The sequence below is a fragment of the Galeopterus variegatus genome, unplaced genomic scaffold, assembly GCF_000696425.1.
Source record: "Galeopterus variegatus unplaced genomic scaffold, G_variegatus-3.0.2 Scaffold3251, whole genome shotgun sequence".
In the NCBI taxonomy this organism is placed as follows: domain Eukaryota; kingdom Metazoa; phylum Chordata; class Mammalia; order Dermoptera; family Cynocephalidae; genus Galeopterus; species Galeopterus variegatus.
Window position 1 is genome coordinate 123,789 of NW_007729362.1, and position 18,943 is coordinate 142,731.

Here is an 18,943-nt window from a genome sequence, read left to right on the forward strand (position 1 = left end):
AGTGACAGGTCAAGAGTTGGAATGGTTAGGAGCATGGATTTTGGAGTCAGTGGTTTGGCTTTGCCCCATCCTGGCTGTGTGGCACAGAGGCACAAAGTGGGGTGTCAGTACCTCTCACCAGGGCCGTGAAGCTTGAATGAGGTGTTCATGGCAGGGCCTACCATGCACTTGCAGCTCGTTGTTACTGTGACGAGTACTTAAGCCGTTCTAGAACTTTCAGAGTATCTTCTTCCTGCTCCCGCCCATCCTTGTTTTGATGATTTGAAAGAGGCTTCTGAACTTCTTTCAGGACTTAGTAACTCAAAAGTGGTGCCTGGAAGATTTCCCAGGCGGCCTGTGTGGAACAGTCAGAACATTCATTCTTGGAGTGTCAACCTGGGGAAGGATGTGTTGGCTCCGGCCTACCAACCACATGTAGAGCTGGAGCCTCATCTGCGTCTCCCTGACCAGCATGGCAGGGGCCATGCCTGTCAGTGACGTCACAGGAATGGTGCCACTCACCCCAGTCAATACCGTTGTTGTTTCTGAGGTGAATTGATCTGTCTCTAACGGCCTGACCCAAATTCTGATCCCGCTGGACCACATGTAGAGCTGGACCCTCATCTGCGTCTCCCTGACCAGCATGGCAGGGGCCATGCCTGTCAGTGACGTCACAGGAATGGTGCCACTCACCCCAGTCAATACCATTGTTGTTTCTGAGGTGAATTGATCTGTCTCTAACGGCCTGACCCAAATTCTGATCCCGCTGATCACCTCTTATCTAACAGGACAGGCCCAGTTCACTTCTGTTCTCTAAAGAACAGTAACAGAAACCTGAGGCGAGGTGAGGCACTACAAGGTTCCCCCTTGTAGTGTGTCCACACCTTATTAACCCTGACGTGTCTCACCTGCTTGCTTCTCCGGGCAGTGGGACACTCAGCCCCAGGAAGGCTACTGGCTCAGACTGCAGCTGTGGGTTCTCAGCTTCTCTGCCAACGCCTCACCCCATATCCTATCTGCCTGCTGTCTGGTTCCTCCCTGACCTCCAGGTCCTGGGCACGTGCCTTTCCTTACCTCTGCCTGCCTCCTGGTTCCCTGAGCTGCTTAGGCCTAGACTATCCTCTTGACTGGCCCTTACCCTTCAAGGTTGGCACCTTGGGAAATGTCTGTGTCATTGGCTGGTGTATGATACTTGCTCTCTAGGCTTTGTGCATACGTCAGGAAAAAGATGGACAAAATCCCTGCTCTCATGGATGCTACGTTCTTTTGGTGGAGAGAAATAATAAACAAGAATGTCAGCAATAAATGCCAGAAAAAAAAATGACATGGGGATGTGATCAAAGTAGGCCCTTGGCTACTTTTTCATAGGAAACTCTGTGAAGGCCCCTCCCAGGAGGTGTCTTTTAACCCGAATGACACCAAGGAGCAGCTGGGCGGGTGGGAGAGGGAAGCTGAGGCAGAGCACTCCAGGCAGAAGGCAGGGGTGTGCCGGGTCCTAAGGCCCACATGTGCACTGCAGGGACAGAGCCGAGGTTGCTGCAGCTGGAGCAACGTGAGGCGGGAGCAGCGCGGAAGGTGTGAGGTCTGAGAACGGCGGCTTGTGCAGCGTGTCATAGGAGGGCACTGGATGCCTCACCCTGGGATCCATGGCAGGAAGGAAGTTCTTCCTGTTTCCTGAAGGAGCCACAGGATGGGTGTCGGGGGCAGGGCAGTAGTAACTGCTTTGGGCTTCCTGTGGCCCTTATTGGCCGGGGATGCTTCTAGGATGTTCACCCCATTTAGGGCTGCCAAAGTTGCTCTGAAAGGGTAGCAGCTGCCCTGTGTTGCAAACCCAGATAATGTTCCGAGGTTCAGACAAGAGCTTTTGCAAGTGTTTTTTTCCACCTCTCCTGTTTAAACAAAACAAACAAAAAAAAAAACAAGTCAAAACTTGAATTTCAGTAGAGGTACAAGCTTGTAAACAGTTTTCTTAATTTCCTTTTTTCTTTTTGCCTCCATTCCTACAAATACGATTAAGGGACTGGGTTTGGAGGGGCTGGGACTTCTGTGGGGTAAAGTGGAAAACCACTATCGCCAAAGCAGAAACTCCCTGTCCTTGTGGGAAATATTCTGTTCTTGGAGCAAAACTGGAGGGAAAAAAAAATAGCTGAGCTGTTTGGTGTGTCTGAGGAAGACTTGATTTACTCTACGGTGACATGGCTGGTATGATGGCAGAAAGTGCTTGCTGCCTTAAAAAGCTGGAAACCTAAAATGGGCCTCCTTGAGGCTTGGGGCTTTTCCAGCCATCCTGTGGTAGAGGCCCAGCCCGCCCAGCATCCTCATGAAAACTAGCCAAGTTCACAAGCACACCCAGCCCAGCCAGGCAGGAGTTCTGAGGAGGCCCTGGGGAGCGTTTCAGACAGGAGGAATAAAATCAGAATATGGGGTTCATTCTTCTACTTCCCTCATCATAAAGGCCTTTTCTTTCACACCACTGCTTCAAGTCTGGGTTGAGAGAGCATGCGCGTATGTGGGATTAGTCTCAGGCTCAGTGTTTCTTGCCTAACCTGGTGACCGTAGCTACACACGACCCTCTCCTCCCTCTTCTCAACCATGTCATGGTGCCCTTTTTCTGTCAGAACTGTTTGGGCAGACCACATGCTGCTTGGGGCACCCTGAAGAGCTCCACACCGTTCTCACGTCTACCTTGGCACCACAGCTGTCCTCTAGGACAAGGCTGTTGGGTGGTGACCAAACTTTTTCCTGTCCCCAAGCCTCTGCATTTTCTGCACCTCACTCCCTCTTCTGTTGTCTATTCCAGAGAAGTCTGCCTGGCCCCCATCCCAGGAGGTGGGCCCCACCCCACTCACTCTCATTGGTAACACTTAAGCTTCCTGGCAACCCATATTTAGGCTCACCATCCTTCTCCCCTGCTTAGAATGTAGGCTCCAAAAGAGCAGGGACTCCAGTCTGTCTTGTTCCCCACTGTGCCCCAGGGTTTAGCATGTCATGGTTGGCACATAATAGGAACCACAAATGAATAGTAGCAGCCTCCCTGTACAGGACTCTGTGATTCTATGTGTGGTACAGTTATGATTGGGACTAATTCAAAAATCACAGTAATGTTTTTAGTGAAGCAGGAAATGAGGAGAAATTCCCTATGGACTCCACATCCAAGAGCCTCCAAATAGCTGTTACCCGCAGTCATGTGGGAACTGTTGTTTGCTCTGGAAGCAGTTGGAGAGTGTTTCTGTGTGGGGCGAGGGGAGGAGGGAGCATGCTCCTTACTGGATGTGTGACCTTGAGCAAGTCACTGGTCTTTAAAAAGCCATCTTCCACTTCTGTAATGTAGGAGATGTAATGTCACTTACCTCATAGGCGTGTTGTAAGGATTACAAGTGATAAAGTTTATTAAAGCACTTAGATCAGTAAGTGCGTTCATTACTACTTATTATTAACGCTAGCCTGGATGTGCCTGTATCTGTTACTGCTCAACCAAACTGTCTGTGTAGATCTGATGCTGGTTATTCATTTGAGGGCTTCAGGAACCTGTTCATGCAGCTGTCCTTACAGTTGACAGGGGTGGGGCCCGACCAGACATGAGAGGAAACAGGCTGTGTTCTAGAGGAAGGCAGGCTTGCCACCGACCGCCATCCTGAACAAGGAGATGGGATTGTCACTGTCGTGTGCAAAAGATAAGATTTTCTGTCTTTGTGAACACACTTACAGTTCCCCATGGTGTGCAGTCACCCTTGTTCAACAAGCAATAAATCCAACTTGTTTAACTACTATAATAAAATTTTTAAAATGTTTTCCTTTGTGGGCTGTAAGATAAGCTCTAGATGTGGCTGAGCTCACCTTTGTGTGTGAACAGGGCATTGGTGTGGTGATGCTTCTGGTGTGGGTGGTGATCAAGGAGTAGCATGCAAGTGTGCAGGGCACCCTTTCCTGATGGGGAAGATGGGGGCCCTGAGTCCGGTTGGGGACCTTACAGGACAATGGGCCTGGCCTCTTAGCATCTGAGTCCTTGTCCCTTCTGTAAAAAAGGCTAAAATGCTTGACTCCTATTCTGTGCAGCTGGTTAGGTGTTAGGAATGGCCCAAGCACTCCATTCTAGATATTCATGGATTCCATAAAGCACTTAGTGAAGATAGGATCCGTTCTCAGATTCTGCTGTCTAGAAAGTTCCCTGAAGTACTAATGACACCGCCTGCAGCACCTCAGGTAGAATACTCACTTCTAGGTTCAACTGCAGGCTGAAAGGCACATCTGTTAAGTTTACATCCAGGCAAGTTATCCACCCCGTGACTTTAAAATCCAAATGGGATAAGGCAGTGAGGGTTGCTGAGATGTTTCTGGTAGGTGTTTTTCTACCTGATGGTAGGATAGTTATGGGCAGTATCTTTGAGTTCTGAGAGTGGTAATTTATTGTACCACATGTCTGCTTAAAGTAGCATTTAATGCCTTTGTGGCTTTGAAAGTAATGCGAATTTTTACATAAAATTGAGAGTATATGAGGAAGTATGAAGAATTATGAATATAAACATCCCTTACCCCCAAACTCAGATCTTACCACTGATAAAAATTTTATTTATCTCCAGTCCTTTTTAATACAGGTAGATGTATGTATATGTGTGTTTATGCATATATATGTGCTTTTAAAAAATCAAGATCATATTTTATGTATAGCTTTTTAAACTAACTTTTGTATTTCCTCATGCCATTAGGTATTTTTGATGGCTGTATACTTTTCCCTTTTTATCCGTTCAATAAATACTTACTGAACTTCTGATATTAATAGCTAGTGGCAATTAACAGAGACAAGACAGACCTGGACTCTGTCCTCCCTGAGTTTACAATCTAGTGATTTATTCTGTCTTATGAATGGAAGACATAATGTAATTTAATCTTTTTGTTGGGTATTTGGGTAGTTTCCAGTTCTTGTCTATAACAAATAACACTGTTCTCATTTATAAATAGCACTGCTTTGAATGTCCTTGAATGAACTGTATTTTCATTATTAGTATAACTGTTATCTTTTTTGTGGAAAGGTCACTTAAAAATTAATTTAAAAATATATAATTGATGAAACTTGACAGCCCTCATTTCATTCGAGGGAAATAAGAGGTCGAGGTTAATTCTTTTTTCATTAGCACCTTCCTTTCTCATTAACACCTTGTCTTTGCCGGTTTCTCCAGAGCAGCAAGTAAAGTTGCTCGTTGGCTCTGCTGTTCACGCTCTGCCTCTTGGGGCAGCCATGGTGAAAGGGGATTTGAGTTAGGAACAAGCACAGATGTTAATTATTTTTGACAGCTCAGATGTAATTCCTTGCTCCTTGCACAGTTGGTTCTGTGCCATCAAATCATGGCTGCCATACCTTGAATGCAGATCTCAACCTTGGCTGTGCCCAGAAACCTTGACAGGTGGGTTCTACAGATTCTGATTTAGTGTGTTGAGGTGGGCCTGGCAATTCTGACTCGTCAGGTGAGTCTGATGTATTGCAGGGCTGGGAACCACTGCTCTAGAAGCATGTCCCAAAGCAAATGGGTGGGGAGTGGGGAGGACAGCAACAGGCCCCCAGGCATGGCCTTTCTTGATAATTCCTCAAATGTTGATTGACTTGATTTGGGAAATCAAGTTTTATCACCCGGTCTCGGTTTTAGCGGACAGATCTATAAACCTCACTCTGTCAGCAAGGCTCTCCTTTCTTCTGAGATTCCTTTTCCTTGGATTACAGGGATGGAGAAGGGTGTGGGTGGTGGTGATGTCTCTTTGGTTCTCCTGTTCATGGATGTGTCAGTGCTTTCCAGTCCTTTCTTACCCCCCATATTGTCATGGCTTTCTGGAAATGAAAACGTACAGAAACTGTCAGGGCACCTGTTCTAATGCAGTTTAATCAACCTCACCATTTATCAAAGAATTTCTGGCATGATAGAAACCAAAGCTTACTTTCCCCAGAGGGACATTGAAAATGTTTTCAACTACTTTGATCTCATCTTTATCGTATATAGTAAGTTTTGTGAACACAGAATTGCAGTAGTAATGTTGGGATTAAATTTTTATTGTAAGACTCTGAAGCACAAATTTAAAAGCCCATTAGTAATTAAATTGTAATCCTGTTGAAGACACATTTTACTTCCATAATAACTGAAACACAATGATAAATATAAAAATATTATACTAGAATTTGGAGGAATATTTTCATCCTCATTAAATTCTATAGAAATTATTCTTTGGTGTACAATCTTATTGGATAAACGGGTAATGTTAAGACTAAAACACATTAAAATTGCAATAAAACTGTTAATAGTTTCTGCAGGCCTAACTATGTAATGCAAAAATAAAGGTACAACCTAATTTGTAGGAGGACTATAGTTCATTTATTTGTTTCGTTCATTCACTTACATAACACATATACGTATTGAATGCTATCATGTGCCAGGCACTGTGCCTTGTTGGTAAAGAAACTAAGATGGGTTTGGCATCATCTTTGTTCTTGTGCATCTTACACACAGTATCTTTAACCTTGTGTTGGACTTCTTTGAAATGATGACTAAGTAGTTGCTTGAGTAGAAAGTGAGCTCTTTATTTTCATATTGGGAGAGAAAACATGCCTACTCATGTCAAGTGCCTAGAGAATTCAAGGTTTTTGGTAGCCTTATATTCTGTCTTCATTTTAAGGTGTAAGATATGGAAAGGCAGATACTTAGTATTTTTTTAGTTTTGGATCACTTGATGGATCTGGTAGTCTCCAATGTCAGCTGGATGATGTTTAGTGACACTGGGTCAGGTGGACTGAGCTGCCACAGGACAGTGGCGTCAGTACGTCTTAAGGGTGGTTTGGGATATGACTTCCCAAGAACACAGGGCAGAATTCCAGAGGTTAATCCCTGAGAAGTAGAGTCAGAAGCAGGCAGAAATACTTGCTGGAGGTCCATGATGGTTCCTAAGAGGCAGGGTGGCATGGCGGATAAGACCTATGGCTCTGGAAGTAGATGGTTTGGATTTGAATCCTGGGTCTGCAGTCACTTGGGGCAAATCACTGAGTTTTTCTGTGCTGTGGTTTACTCATTTGTAAAATGAGGATGGGAACAACCACATGTTCCTCATATTGCCTTGATAAGATTAAATGAGATAATCCATGTGAAGCACTTAGGACAGTGGCTGGCACGTAGAGAGAGCTCAGCAGGTGGTGGTCATGGTGGTCTTACAGTGGTGAGTGTCAACATCCTTCCTCATCATCATGAATCTTATTGCCACCATGTCACAGTCACAAGGTTAATCTGCTGCAGGTAGGGTCAATAAGAGAGTAGTTGCACTGACTGTTGGATTGTAATTAGAGAAGTGAGGGAAAATTTCTTAATTGTTAATATGACAGCTTTGTACTCTACCCAGGATGTGCTCCACCAATGACTGTCGTCAGTAACTATGGGTTGGGAACTCTATCCAGCAGTCCTGTGGCAAAAGGTTAACAGCCCTTGAAAGTCCATAGCACTGGCTAGTCTTCTGTTAGCTCTCCCACAGGGAGGGAGGCAGACTTCCCTGCTGCTACTTGCCATTGTGTTTGCCTCCAGGGAATGGAAGTCACACATAATGCAGGTTCACTGAATGGGCTTCTCCCTCTTTGTTCCGTATCCCATAGCCTCTTTACCACACTTCTATCTCCACAGAGGGGCAGTGGGAATACAAGGGTTGGGAGAATGTACCTAATTCAGTGGTTCTCAAATGGGGGTAGTTTTGTCCCCCTCAGGATGTATGGTGATGTCTGGAGACATTTTTTGGTTGTCACAGCTGGGGAATTGGTACTGTAGAGACCAGGAATGCTGTCAAACTCCTTAAAATGCACAGGACACCTCCCACAACAAATGATGATCTGGCACACAGTGTCAATTGTGCTGAGGCTTAGAAACTCTGAATTAACCCACACTACAGGGCCAGGGCTTCTGTGTCTCGTTAACTACAGTTGCCAGTAGTAGTTCAATGCTGTGTTTAACAGATTCTAGTTGGTTAGTGGTCTGAATTAACCCACACTACAGGGCCAGGGCTTCTGTGTCTTGTTAACTACAGTTGCCAGTAGTAGTTCAATGCTGTGTTTAACAGATTCTAGTTGGTTAGTGGTACAGTCTCCAGACAAAGAGGCTGGAGATGGGGGAGGTTGATATCCTGTATCTGAGGAGTATTTCTTTAAACTGAACAGCCACCTCTCAGTGGCACAATTGCCCCCATCTGGCCTCTGACAATATTCAGAACTCTGGAGAGCCAGTTGATGCACTGGACTCGGTGACAGAGCAGAGCAGGTGACCGACTCCCACTGTCCATGCCAGCGCCAGACTGAGTCATGCTGACTGTGGGCTGCAGACCCCAGAGGAGCGTGATCTCATGGCCCTGTGGAGAAAGCGATAAGGATTTGCCTCACCAAGGAGGGATTTCTTTGAGAAGGCTGAGAGGATCTCCCAGAGGAAGGTTTTTATGTTTAACAGTTATGCAGTGCTTAAAAACCTCTTATAAAATTAACTCATTAATAATAAGGCCTCATAACAACCCCAAAGAAGGAAAGCTATTCATATCACTCCTTTCAGATAAGGAAATGGAATAGTAGAGCCAGGAACTCAAACCCAGAAAGTCTGGCTCCAATGTCCGGGCCCTCAGCCACTATGCTGTGGATGAAAGATTCTCAACTTCACACTTGGTGTCTTTTTTCTGGGTAGATCGTGAACCTCGGTTTTCTCATCTGTAAAATGCAGTCATACCCACTTCACAGGGAGGATGTGAAGATAAAACAGGGTTGCTTATATGTGTGCCTAGCATATAACAGGCATTCGGGAAATATTAGTTCCCTTCCACCTTCTTTGTTATAATCATAACTTTAACCCTATTGCTCCAATGCTGTGGCCAGCTTGTGTATGTTTCATAATTCTTTTATGAGATGGTCAGTCAGGTGTGACCGCAAAAGGAAACAGAGGAGAGAGGCTCATGGGGGAAAATAAAGTTGATTATACTCATAGGTTCTGGAGACAGGCATGGCACACCAAGGCAGGAAGGGCCACATGGGGAAGACACCAGGTTGGTCAGGAGGCAGAAGACAGGAGTGAGGGAAGGTTTAGGCTGCAGACTTTATGGAGATTTCTGTGGGAAAGGCAGAGAAGATGAACAGTTTAAGATGGGCTAGTTTGAATAATTTCGGTGGGGCTGTAGCTACAGGGGTGGTCCCTAGTTGCGTGGCACCTGGCTCTGGGATGATTAAGCACAGATGAACAGTTTAAGATGGGCTAGTTTGAATAATTTCGGCGGGGCTGTAGCTACAGGGGTGGTCCCTAGTTGCGTGGCACCTGGCTCTGGGATGATTAAGCAGAGGAATTTTGCCTCCTGGGGTACAGGGGCCAGATAATGAAATAAGGCTCTGGATTGGTTAGTTTGCTTATCAAAGACAATAATTTCGGTGGGGCTGTAGCTACAGGGGTGGTCCCTAGTTGCGTGGCACCTGGCTCTGGGATGATTAAGCAGAGGAATTTTGCCTCCTGGGGTACAGGGGCCAGATAAGGAAATAAGGCTCTGGATTGGTTAGTTTGCTTATCAAAGACAGGCTCCTGGGGCTGGGCCCTTAGTTATCTTTAAGAATTGGCTAGTCCTAGAGGGGCAGTCTCTCTGCAGCCAGAAAGGATTTTAAAGATGTTAAAACATAATATACAGAAATTTTTTAAAAAAAATTTGCAATACCTGTAGGTACCTATAGTTAAGATAAATACACACTGAATAGCAAAAAATGGGCCTAGTCAGGTATTTGTTAGAGTGAATGAATGAACAAGCTGCTGCAGATCTTGACATTGTAAAGACATCTAATGTTTGGTGTTGGGGTGAGATTATTCCAAGAACCAGACTTTCAGGATAGAAAGAACCAGGCTTTCAGAATAAAGATGTGGGTTTTGTTTCTGTTTATAGTTTTTAGTCTGCTCAAGTGATGCTGTCTGTAAACTACTAAGAATGCAACTCTGATGTTAATTACATACCTATGTTTCTATTCTCATGAAGTTTCTCTCTTCACCTGGCAAAGTGGGACAGCATGGATGCAGCTTTGCCAAGGTTCACTGGCTGTGGTCTGGGTTGGTGAATTGACTAGGTGTGTGTTTATTTCCCCGGCCGATCAGAGCATCTGCTCAGAAGCAACAATTTGCTCTGTTCCCAGCGGAATAGAAAGTGGCAACTTCATTTGTCTTAACTCAGGGCTTTTCTGTGTCCTTCTGCCCATACTGTACTTCTCCCCTGGCCTGCTCCCTATCCATAAATGGGTCTGGATCCTGTTGACACGGATGGCTATCCTGTTGTCCATCTGCTTTCTGACATTTACAAGTCAGTATGTCTTTCTTTCATTATGAATTTCCAGAGGAGAGGATCTAAGTTCATTGTGTGTGTGTGTGTGTGTGTGTGTGTGAATATCTTGAGTACAAACTGAAATGCTTGTGTAGGGGCGAAGACAGTGTTCCTGTAATTTATCCAGAGGGAAGTGCATTACTCTTTAACATACAGTCAGATGTGTAAGAAAGGGAATCAACTGTTAAATGTAAATAACATGAGAGAATATCCCCAGCATCTAAAACAATACTTGGAGGCCGGCCTGTGGCTCACTCGGGAGAGTGAGGTGCTGATAACACCAAGGCCACGGGTTTGGATCCTATATAGGGATGGCCGGTTTGCTCACTGGCTGAGCGTGGTGCTGACAACACCAAGTCAAGGGTTAAGATCCCCTTACCGGTCATCTTTTTTAAAAAAAAATAAAAATAAAAATAAAACAATACTTGGCATGTAGTAGTTGTTCAATAAATATTTGTAAATGAATGAATGACCCTAGTCTTTAAGTATTTTTCTAAATTTGATTATAGTCTGGGTTATCTAGCAAGCCTGGAAATCTAGAACTTTTATTAAGTACTCCCATGAGTAACCAACAGAAATAAACGTTTTTCAAAAAAAAAAAAATGGGACATGTTAGAGTACACAACACTAAAAATAACAATGATCTTGATCCAGAAGCTGCTTTGGGACCTTGCTGCATTTTTGAGTTGTGATTCTGTGTGTCAGTAACCATAGTACTGTAAGGAGGAGGAATTGAACACAGTGTTATGGTAGGATGCTAAGTAACAGTTTTCTCTACCAGTCAAGTAGCTGGAAATTTTATAATGTCATTCTTCACCAGACTTGCATTCTTCAACAGACTGGTTTGTTTAGTAGGGTCTGGGCCAGTTGAAGATGTCCCCTTTTATCTTTAAGATGTGCTTTGTTAGGACAGGTCTTTTGTGTCACTTGAGAAACATTTGAGAAGTATCATTCTCTGTATTAGAGAGAGAGCTGGACAGATAGAGGCCAAAGAATCTTAAAATTATCTGTGTTTTCTTTTACAGATCTAAAGAAGACTCTTGCTGTGCTATTGGATAACATTTTGCAGCGCATTGGCAAGTTAGAGTCAAAGGTGGACAATCTCGTTATCAATGGCACAGGAACAAACTCGACCAACTCCACCACAGCTGTTCCCAGCTTGGTAGCACTTGAGAAAATTAATGTGGCAGGTAAGAATGGCAGTTCTGAGCTCTAACCTGGAGTAAAATCCTGCTTTGGACTCAAACAAGGAGTACAGTGGTTTGTGTTGGTATAATATAAATTCCATAAACTTGGTATGGCCATTGTAAAGATAAGTTTAAATTTACTTTTGAACAACAGATGTTGAAACGTTTTTATCATCTCACCAGGATGTGTAGTGTCCGGTGGTCTCTGTGACACATTTGCACATAATGAGCTCCTGGAATTCAGTTCTAATGAGAAGATTCATAGCATGGATTAAATGAAATATAGAGGTTATCTGAGAAGTTCATGCCAATTAGAGTTCCTTCCTCCTTCCCACTGCCCTCAGACAATTTCAGCAGTCTGTTATACATAATAATTTCTTATCTTCTTGTTGTAGTAGAGCCACCATTGCAGAAAATGCCTCCTTTGTGTATATATAGAAATATAACTATTGGAAATGACATTTAGGAGATAAATGGCCCTCGCCTGATCCTGGCCAAATTCTGTAGCCACTTATGGATACCACCATGCAGTTCCCACTGGGATGCATTTTGTCTGGCATCCAAATGATTTTGGATTTGTTGAAACTGGAATCTTGGATGAGAGAAGGGAAATGGGTTAAAAACAAAACCCAGGGCCGGCCCGGTGGCGCACTGCGATAGTGCGCCGCTTGGGAAGCGTGGCGGCGCTCCCGCCAAGGGTTCGGATCCCACATACAGACCGGTTCCCGCTCACTGGCTGAGCGAGGCGCGGGAGCAACACCGAGGGTTGCGATCCCGTTGCCGGATAGTGCGCTGCTTGGGAAGCGCAGCGGCGCTCCCGCCAAGGGTTCGGATCCCACATACAGACCGGTTCCCGCTCACTGGCTGAGCGAGGCGCGGGAGCAACACCGAGGGTTGCGATTCCGTTGCCGGTCCCGGTCCGGTACGGGGGCGACACTGAGGGTTGCAATCCGTTGCCGGACACGGAAAAAGACAAAACAAACAAACAAAAAAAAAACAAACAAAACAAAACCCAACTTGTGCATAGCATATAATTGTCCACAGCCCACCTTAGGTCCCAAAAACCAAACAAAACAAAACCCAACTTGTGCATAGCATATAATTGTCCACAGCCCACCTTAGGTCCCCTCCCCCATCACACTGCCCTGGGCTTGGCTTCTGATCCTTATGCTTGAGCCAGGACTGCTCTTGTTAGGGTGTTGACTATTTCTTAGGGAGCCAGGACAAAACGAAGAACCTGAGGATTAGGATTAGGTTCTTTGGGTGAGTGTTTGTGAATGAGCTGTCTATACTTTTGGTGGATGGTAGCCAAACTCTGGTTGATGGATAAAGTAAGTAGCTGGGTTACTTTTGAAATTGCTAAAATCTAGTCTCATATACTTTATCTTGATCCCTTCTTTCTTGTTTAAAACAAAAAAAATACAGACCTATGTGGGAGAGATTCTTTTCCTTTCCTACCTCCTAGTGTCAAAACATGTAATTGTTTCATGTTCTACAAACTGGTTGTATTATCTTTTTATTACATTCTTTACCTTTTAGCAAGTTTTAAATTGCAAAATATATTTTTAATAATCCAAAGTATCTAACCAAAAGTATTAAAAATAACTCTTAATTATAGCACAGAGGCAATGTCATCTAGGCCATAAATCCTGTATTCCTTGCAGTTTCCAACAGCTTCTGTAATTAGACAAGAAAACCTCCCACTGTGTTGAGCTGCTTATTAATAAATGGAAGCCATGCCTCTCCAGTCTCCCCTCTCCCACACCTGTCCCCAGTAGCAAGTGCTGCTGGAAAGGTCCTATCTGATTTCATCAGTTTTCTGCATTATGTATTTCTGGAAATAGGGTGGGCTATGCTGCCTTTAACTTGATGCCTCTGTTCTGTAGGCTGGGGACCCATATAAACATGTTTGCTGTCCTTGTCTCCCCTAATAAGGGATCTTGCTGCCTTTGGCTGTCCTGTTTGTATGCCAGGCTCACAGAGAGAGATTTCCCTACCCAGGCTTCAAGTTGGAGGGCACAGGATCTTGGGCAAACTTCTAGGAATGAAATGGGAGAGACTCGATGGCTACTTCTTTCAGGCAGGATCTTAGTCCCATGTATTGAACTAGTTTACTCAATTAACATACATTTCTTGAGCATGTTCTCTAAGTGGAGCTTCTTTAAATGTGCCATTGGTGTTGTGATTTTAATAATATTAAAAAAGAATTTATTTTTCCTTTTTGTAAAATGGGAGCAAATTAGAGTTATGCCTGTAATAATTAACCTTATTAATTATAATTAACCTTATTAATTATCACACCTTTGTATCTTTTGTGGGTGTGGAATACACAATACCTACCACACTTTTATCGGTCCGTTAGGAAGATAATAAACATGTGTAAAATAACACAAACTATGGTTGCCATGAGGTGGAGATGACTGTGGAAGGCTTCCTGCAGGAAGATAAACTCTGAAGGTGGGTGGGATCGAGGCAGAGGAGACTTATGGAGGAGATGCAGGCTAGAAATGGATTATGACTCAGAAAAAACTAGGAGGGAAGGAGAAGAAACCGACATCTAGCCAGCCATCCAGTAAACATGAGTTACTCTTCCTGACTGTCCAAGATACCTGACTTCACTTAATCTTCTTAGCTTCCCTGAAAAGTAAATGACTTTACAGACTTTACTGAGTTTATGTACTGGGGGAGGGGAACCAGTGGTACTAGAATCCCCTGAGCTCAGCTTAAGACCTTCTAGCACCATGTAGAGAAGAGATTCTGAGGGTTTGCTCCATCTCTCCTGCTTTCATTTGTAAATCATCACAAAAGGATGAGTCTGTAAAAAGACCATTTTCTTAAAGTTTCCTGGAGAAGAAGAGCTGACAGTTTCCTGGGGTATTTAATAACCCATCTGATGAGGGAGTTCTCTGTCTGTCTGTTCCTTTGACTGGCCTTTATCAAAGCTGGCTTGTATGTGTGTGCAGATCCATCCTTTTCTTATGCACCATGTTGGCCACAGTGTATATAGATGTGTTGAGCATCCTCCTTTATTTCTCCCAGAGGCTGGAGGGTCCTTTATATCTTGTTAATTAACCAGTACATATTCTTTAACTATTTGTCATGTCTATAGATTAGGGTGCCAAAAAGAAAGATGAGGACTTCGATGGATGGTCCTTGTCCATGAGTGGCACTCTAACTGATTCATGGCTTTTCTGCCCTCTCTCCAAACATTGGAATGCTGTCGGTCCTCAGACTGCTCCTGTCATCTCAGGGAGCTGTGAGAAAGTTCATTTTTATGGGGTTCCAATGATTGTGGAGTGAAGTTTTTCCTTCTTCCCTCCTGCATTAAGCCATGTGGTAATTGCTCAGAAATGTTCTCCCTGGTGTGTTTTTACTGCTTACTCTGCTGTCTTATTGCTCACTGATGTTTCTGATTGCTTACTGTTGTGTCTTATTGCTCGCTGATATATCTTCTGGTTGGCTATAAACTGCCTCTAAATTGGGTACCATAACAGTTGAAGAAGGGTTCCCTAAATTTATTTTCTCTAAAGGGACAGCTGTGTGTGTGTGTGTGTGTGTGTGTATTTGTGTGTCTGCTTTCTTTTCTCTCTTCAGCTGTGGTCTCTATGGCTTTTATCCAAAATGGCTTTTCTTTCCAAATTTATACCACTTGGACTTTTTGTTAATGTAAAAGCAAAAGCACCTCCAGAGAAATTTAGGTGCCAATGAAGTTTATTAAAGTCAAGAATCAGATTGAACTGTATTTTTGAGTTCCGTTTATCTTGTCGAGATGAAGGGGAATGGAAGAAATGAAAAAGCAGATTTCAAAAAACCATAAAAGCAAAAGCACCTCCAGAGAAATTTAGGTGCCAATGAAGTTTATTAAAGTCAAGAATCAGATTGAACTGTATTTTTGAGCTCCGTTTATCTTGTCGAGATGAAGGGGAATGGAAGAAATGAAAAAGCAGATTTCAAAAAACCCCCACCCTTTCACCAATCACACTGTAAATTAATTTCTCCAGATTTATTCCCTGAAAAGGCATGAATGCTCCCTTGTCAAAATTATCTACTTTCAGAATGACGCTTTGTTTTTTAGAAAGACTGACTTCACCTTTCTCCACTTTTGTGATCTTAAATGACGGAGTCAATAGAATTGGGTCTGTAGTTTTTTGCCGTGCACCTGATATGGGGGAAAGGTAAAAAGTGTAGATATCTTATGAAAACGTTTGCCTTCTGAGGAGCAAGACAGTGTCTGATTTATCTTTGTTCTGCCTATAGTATCTTGTCCAAAGCCTCACCTGAAGATACCCAATAAGTACTGCTCACAGGGATTGTGTGATACTGGAGGGGACAGCAGTTGACTTCACCACCAGGAGTTTTTCCTCATGGTTCCTCTTCTCCATTTATACTTAATGGGTATTTTCTTGTAAGTATGACTAGGTATCTCAGACCTCAGCAGACACCACCTAAGAAGCATGACCTTTATTTTTTTTTTTTGGTCATGACTGAACTTTACATAGATGATTCTGTGCTGTGGAAGCTTTATGGAATATGATAGTTATAAATCTTGATAGTAATATTTTGGGGGATGGGAACATTGTGTACCTCTATAGGACAGTGTGTGTGTGCATGCGCACGCATGCACACCCTCATATATGCTCTTATTTATACTCAGTAACTAGTTGTCATTCAACAGCAGCTGAATAACTGGCCAGTGTTGACTATTAGCTAAAAGCTGAAATGTAATGATAGCGTCTGCTTTGTTTTATGATCACTTACAGTTGCAAGGTCAATTGGGAGACACAAGCACAAAATCGAAGGTGCAGTTAAAACTCAACGGCCTGTTTTCTGGTATTTAGTCCAAATTGAATGTTAGGCAGCCCTCCATTTTTCAAATGTCAGCTGCATGAAACATGTTCTAGTATTTCGGATTGAAGTACAGTATATTTGGACTTGGATGCTGTTCTTACAAACAATAACCATAATTATTATTATTATTACCATTTGAAAATTGAAAACTGTCCCTGAATTCCAGGGTTTGCATTTGAAAGTGTAATTTTTCCCCCTTTGTGCTACTAATGGACCTTGAAATTAAGTTGCACCTGTGCTGTTGCCTTGTTTGTGTGCCTGTGTTATCAGTTGTGCTGAAGTAGTACCTAAAGTGTCCTAGCTCCCAGCCCAGACAGTGGCTCAGCAGATGGCTTTTCCAGGGTCAGATGTCGGCCAGTCAGTGGGGCCCCAGATGCTGCTAACAGACAGGATGCAGACAAGATTACAGGGTGCTTTCCTACAAATGTGAGCAAGGAACAAATGTGTTCTGTTACCTGTCACTTTCTGTTTAGTTCTTTGCAAAGGCAGAAATAAATATTTGGATACTTGTCAGGAACTGTTCTTCTGTTATCTTTGGAGAAAATACATGTCATTGTTGGTGTGGTTTTCACTTTGAGTGGTCAAGGGCGTTTTGACTTTTACTAATAGTAATAAGAAGAAACATACAGTTTAGGAGAAGGGATGTGACCTTCCAGGCTGTGTATCTATAGCAGTGATTCTCAACTGTGTGCAATTTTGGCCCCCAAGGGGGGCACATGGCAATGTCTGGAGACATTTTTGATGGTCATGACTAGGGAAGTGCTATTTGCATCTGATAGACACAGGCCAGGGATGGTACTAAATATTCTACAACATACAGGACAGCCTCCACAACAGAGGATTATCCAGCCCCAAATGTCAATTATATTGTGGTTGAGAAACCCTGATCTAGAGGTATTATTGGAATCTGGTACCACCAGGTATGCCCACTTATGGTTAGTGCAGAAAGATGCCTGAGCAGATATTGAGATTTCCTGATTGGTCAGCTGAGACCTAAAGTCTCTTTCCCTCTTCCTAGCAAGGCTGTTTGCAAGCCCCCTCCCATCCCTCACTTCTTTAGCTTTGCAACTGGTCTTTGAGGCCTCCAGAGAAAGAGGTTTTATAAACTCCCAGAAGACTATTTTGGAATCCTGACCTTAAGAAACTACTTTCCTGGCCCATAACCAGTGCATTTTTAGCAATGTGCATTTTACTCCAAGGTAATTATTTCTTTTTATGAAAGAACCACCAATTCAAAATAATGATGGTGCAAAGTAGTCTTGAGTAGATTTAAATTGCAGAATGTTTTGGAAGAAATTCCATTTTATTAATTCTAAGCAGAATATATAATTATCAAGATATGAGAGAGTAAATTAAGTTAAGGAAAACAAGACAGGTCTCCAAAGATCTACTTTACAGCATAAAATACCCTACACAGCATATTTAGAGCAATATTGAAGGAGATGAGACTGGAAAAGTAGGTTGGGGGATTTATGAAGAGTTTTCAGTGTAAAACTAATGCATTTCTATTTTGCTGTTTAGGCAGTGGCAGCTGATGAGAAGTTTAAAGCAGGAGGATGAATTGAGGAGGGCTATATTTTGGGGAATAATTAATGGCCATGTGGAAGTGACATGCATGTGAAAGGGTCTGATCAGAAGCCAGTTGAGAGATTTCAGTTGACCCCGGCAGGAGAAGAAGGCCTGACACTGGCCATGTGCATGAGGCCCAGAGAGAAGCGGTGTGGGATGGGATTTGAGATCCACATCAGGGTGCAGCTGGCATGATGAGAACACTGGAAGGCCATGGAAGAAGGGAAGAGAGAAGCCATCATGATGATTCCCAAGGTTGTCGCCTGAGGGATGACCAGGTGACTCATTTGTTAAGGAAACAACCCAGCAAAGACAACAGGTTTTGTGAAGACAGTAGCCATGTGTGAACGTGGATTTAGGGAGGTATAGTACCTTGCCACAAGCCATTTGTTTGGGAATATTGGTTTCAAGGCAGTTGAAACTTTGGTTCTAGTGCTCAGGAGAGAAGGAACAGTGAAAAGCAGTGTCTGTGGAGCTCGACTGCCCTGGTTCTAATCCTGGCTCCACCACTTCATAGCTGTGTGGGCAAGTTTCTCACCCTTCCTAGGGCTGAGTTTCCTCATCTGTAATATGGGGGAAATAATAGTAGTGCCCGTTTTACAGGATTGTTATGAAGATTAAGTGAGGTAAGTACTTAGAAACATGCCTGGCACAAAGTCACTAAGTGAGCATTTGTCAGTTAATAGTCTAAAAGTTACACACTTGTAATATTAACATAAAAATGGAACATTGCAGTGACTAGTTATTCAGATATTATCACTGATAGTGAAATTGATTTTTGTTTAGTGTTTTATAGATTAGAAAATATTTTTGTACGTATTTTCATGTGAGTGCTTTAAACTTGGAGTTTCTAAATTGACCTTTCTGTCTCTCTAATATTAATATTTAAAGGCTTATCAGGAAATCCATGTATTTGTCAGTAATCTCTTTGTTGCAAGAGGCAAAACACCCTAGGTCATTATCAGCTTAAAGAAAAAGGGAACTTGGATCTCAAGTAATTGGAAAGTTCAAGG

The 18,943-nt window shown here is 43.2% G+C and overlaps 1 protein-coding gene across 1 annotated transcript in view; it reads left to right on the forward strand.

The window, feature by feature from the left end:
- LOC103600145 (alpha-1,6-mannosylglycoprotein 6-beta-N-acetylglucosaminyltransferase A) overlaps positions 1-18,943 on the forward strand; it is a gene marked incomplete at its 3' end in the record, with an annotated part of 135,550 nt that overhangs the window by 22,431 nt on the left and 94,176 nt on the right. The window contains exon 3 of the mRNA XM_008584376.1: positions 11,352-11,516. Within this exon, the coding sequence (XP_008582598.1) occupies positions 11,352-11,516 (165 nt within the window). The remainder of the gene's footprint in view (positions 1-11,351; positions 11,517-18,943) is intronic.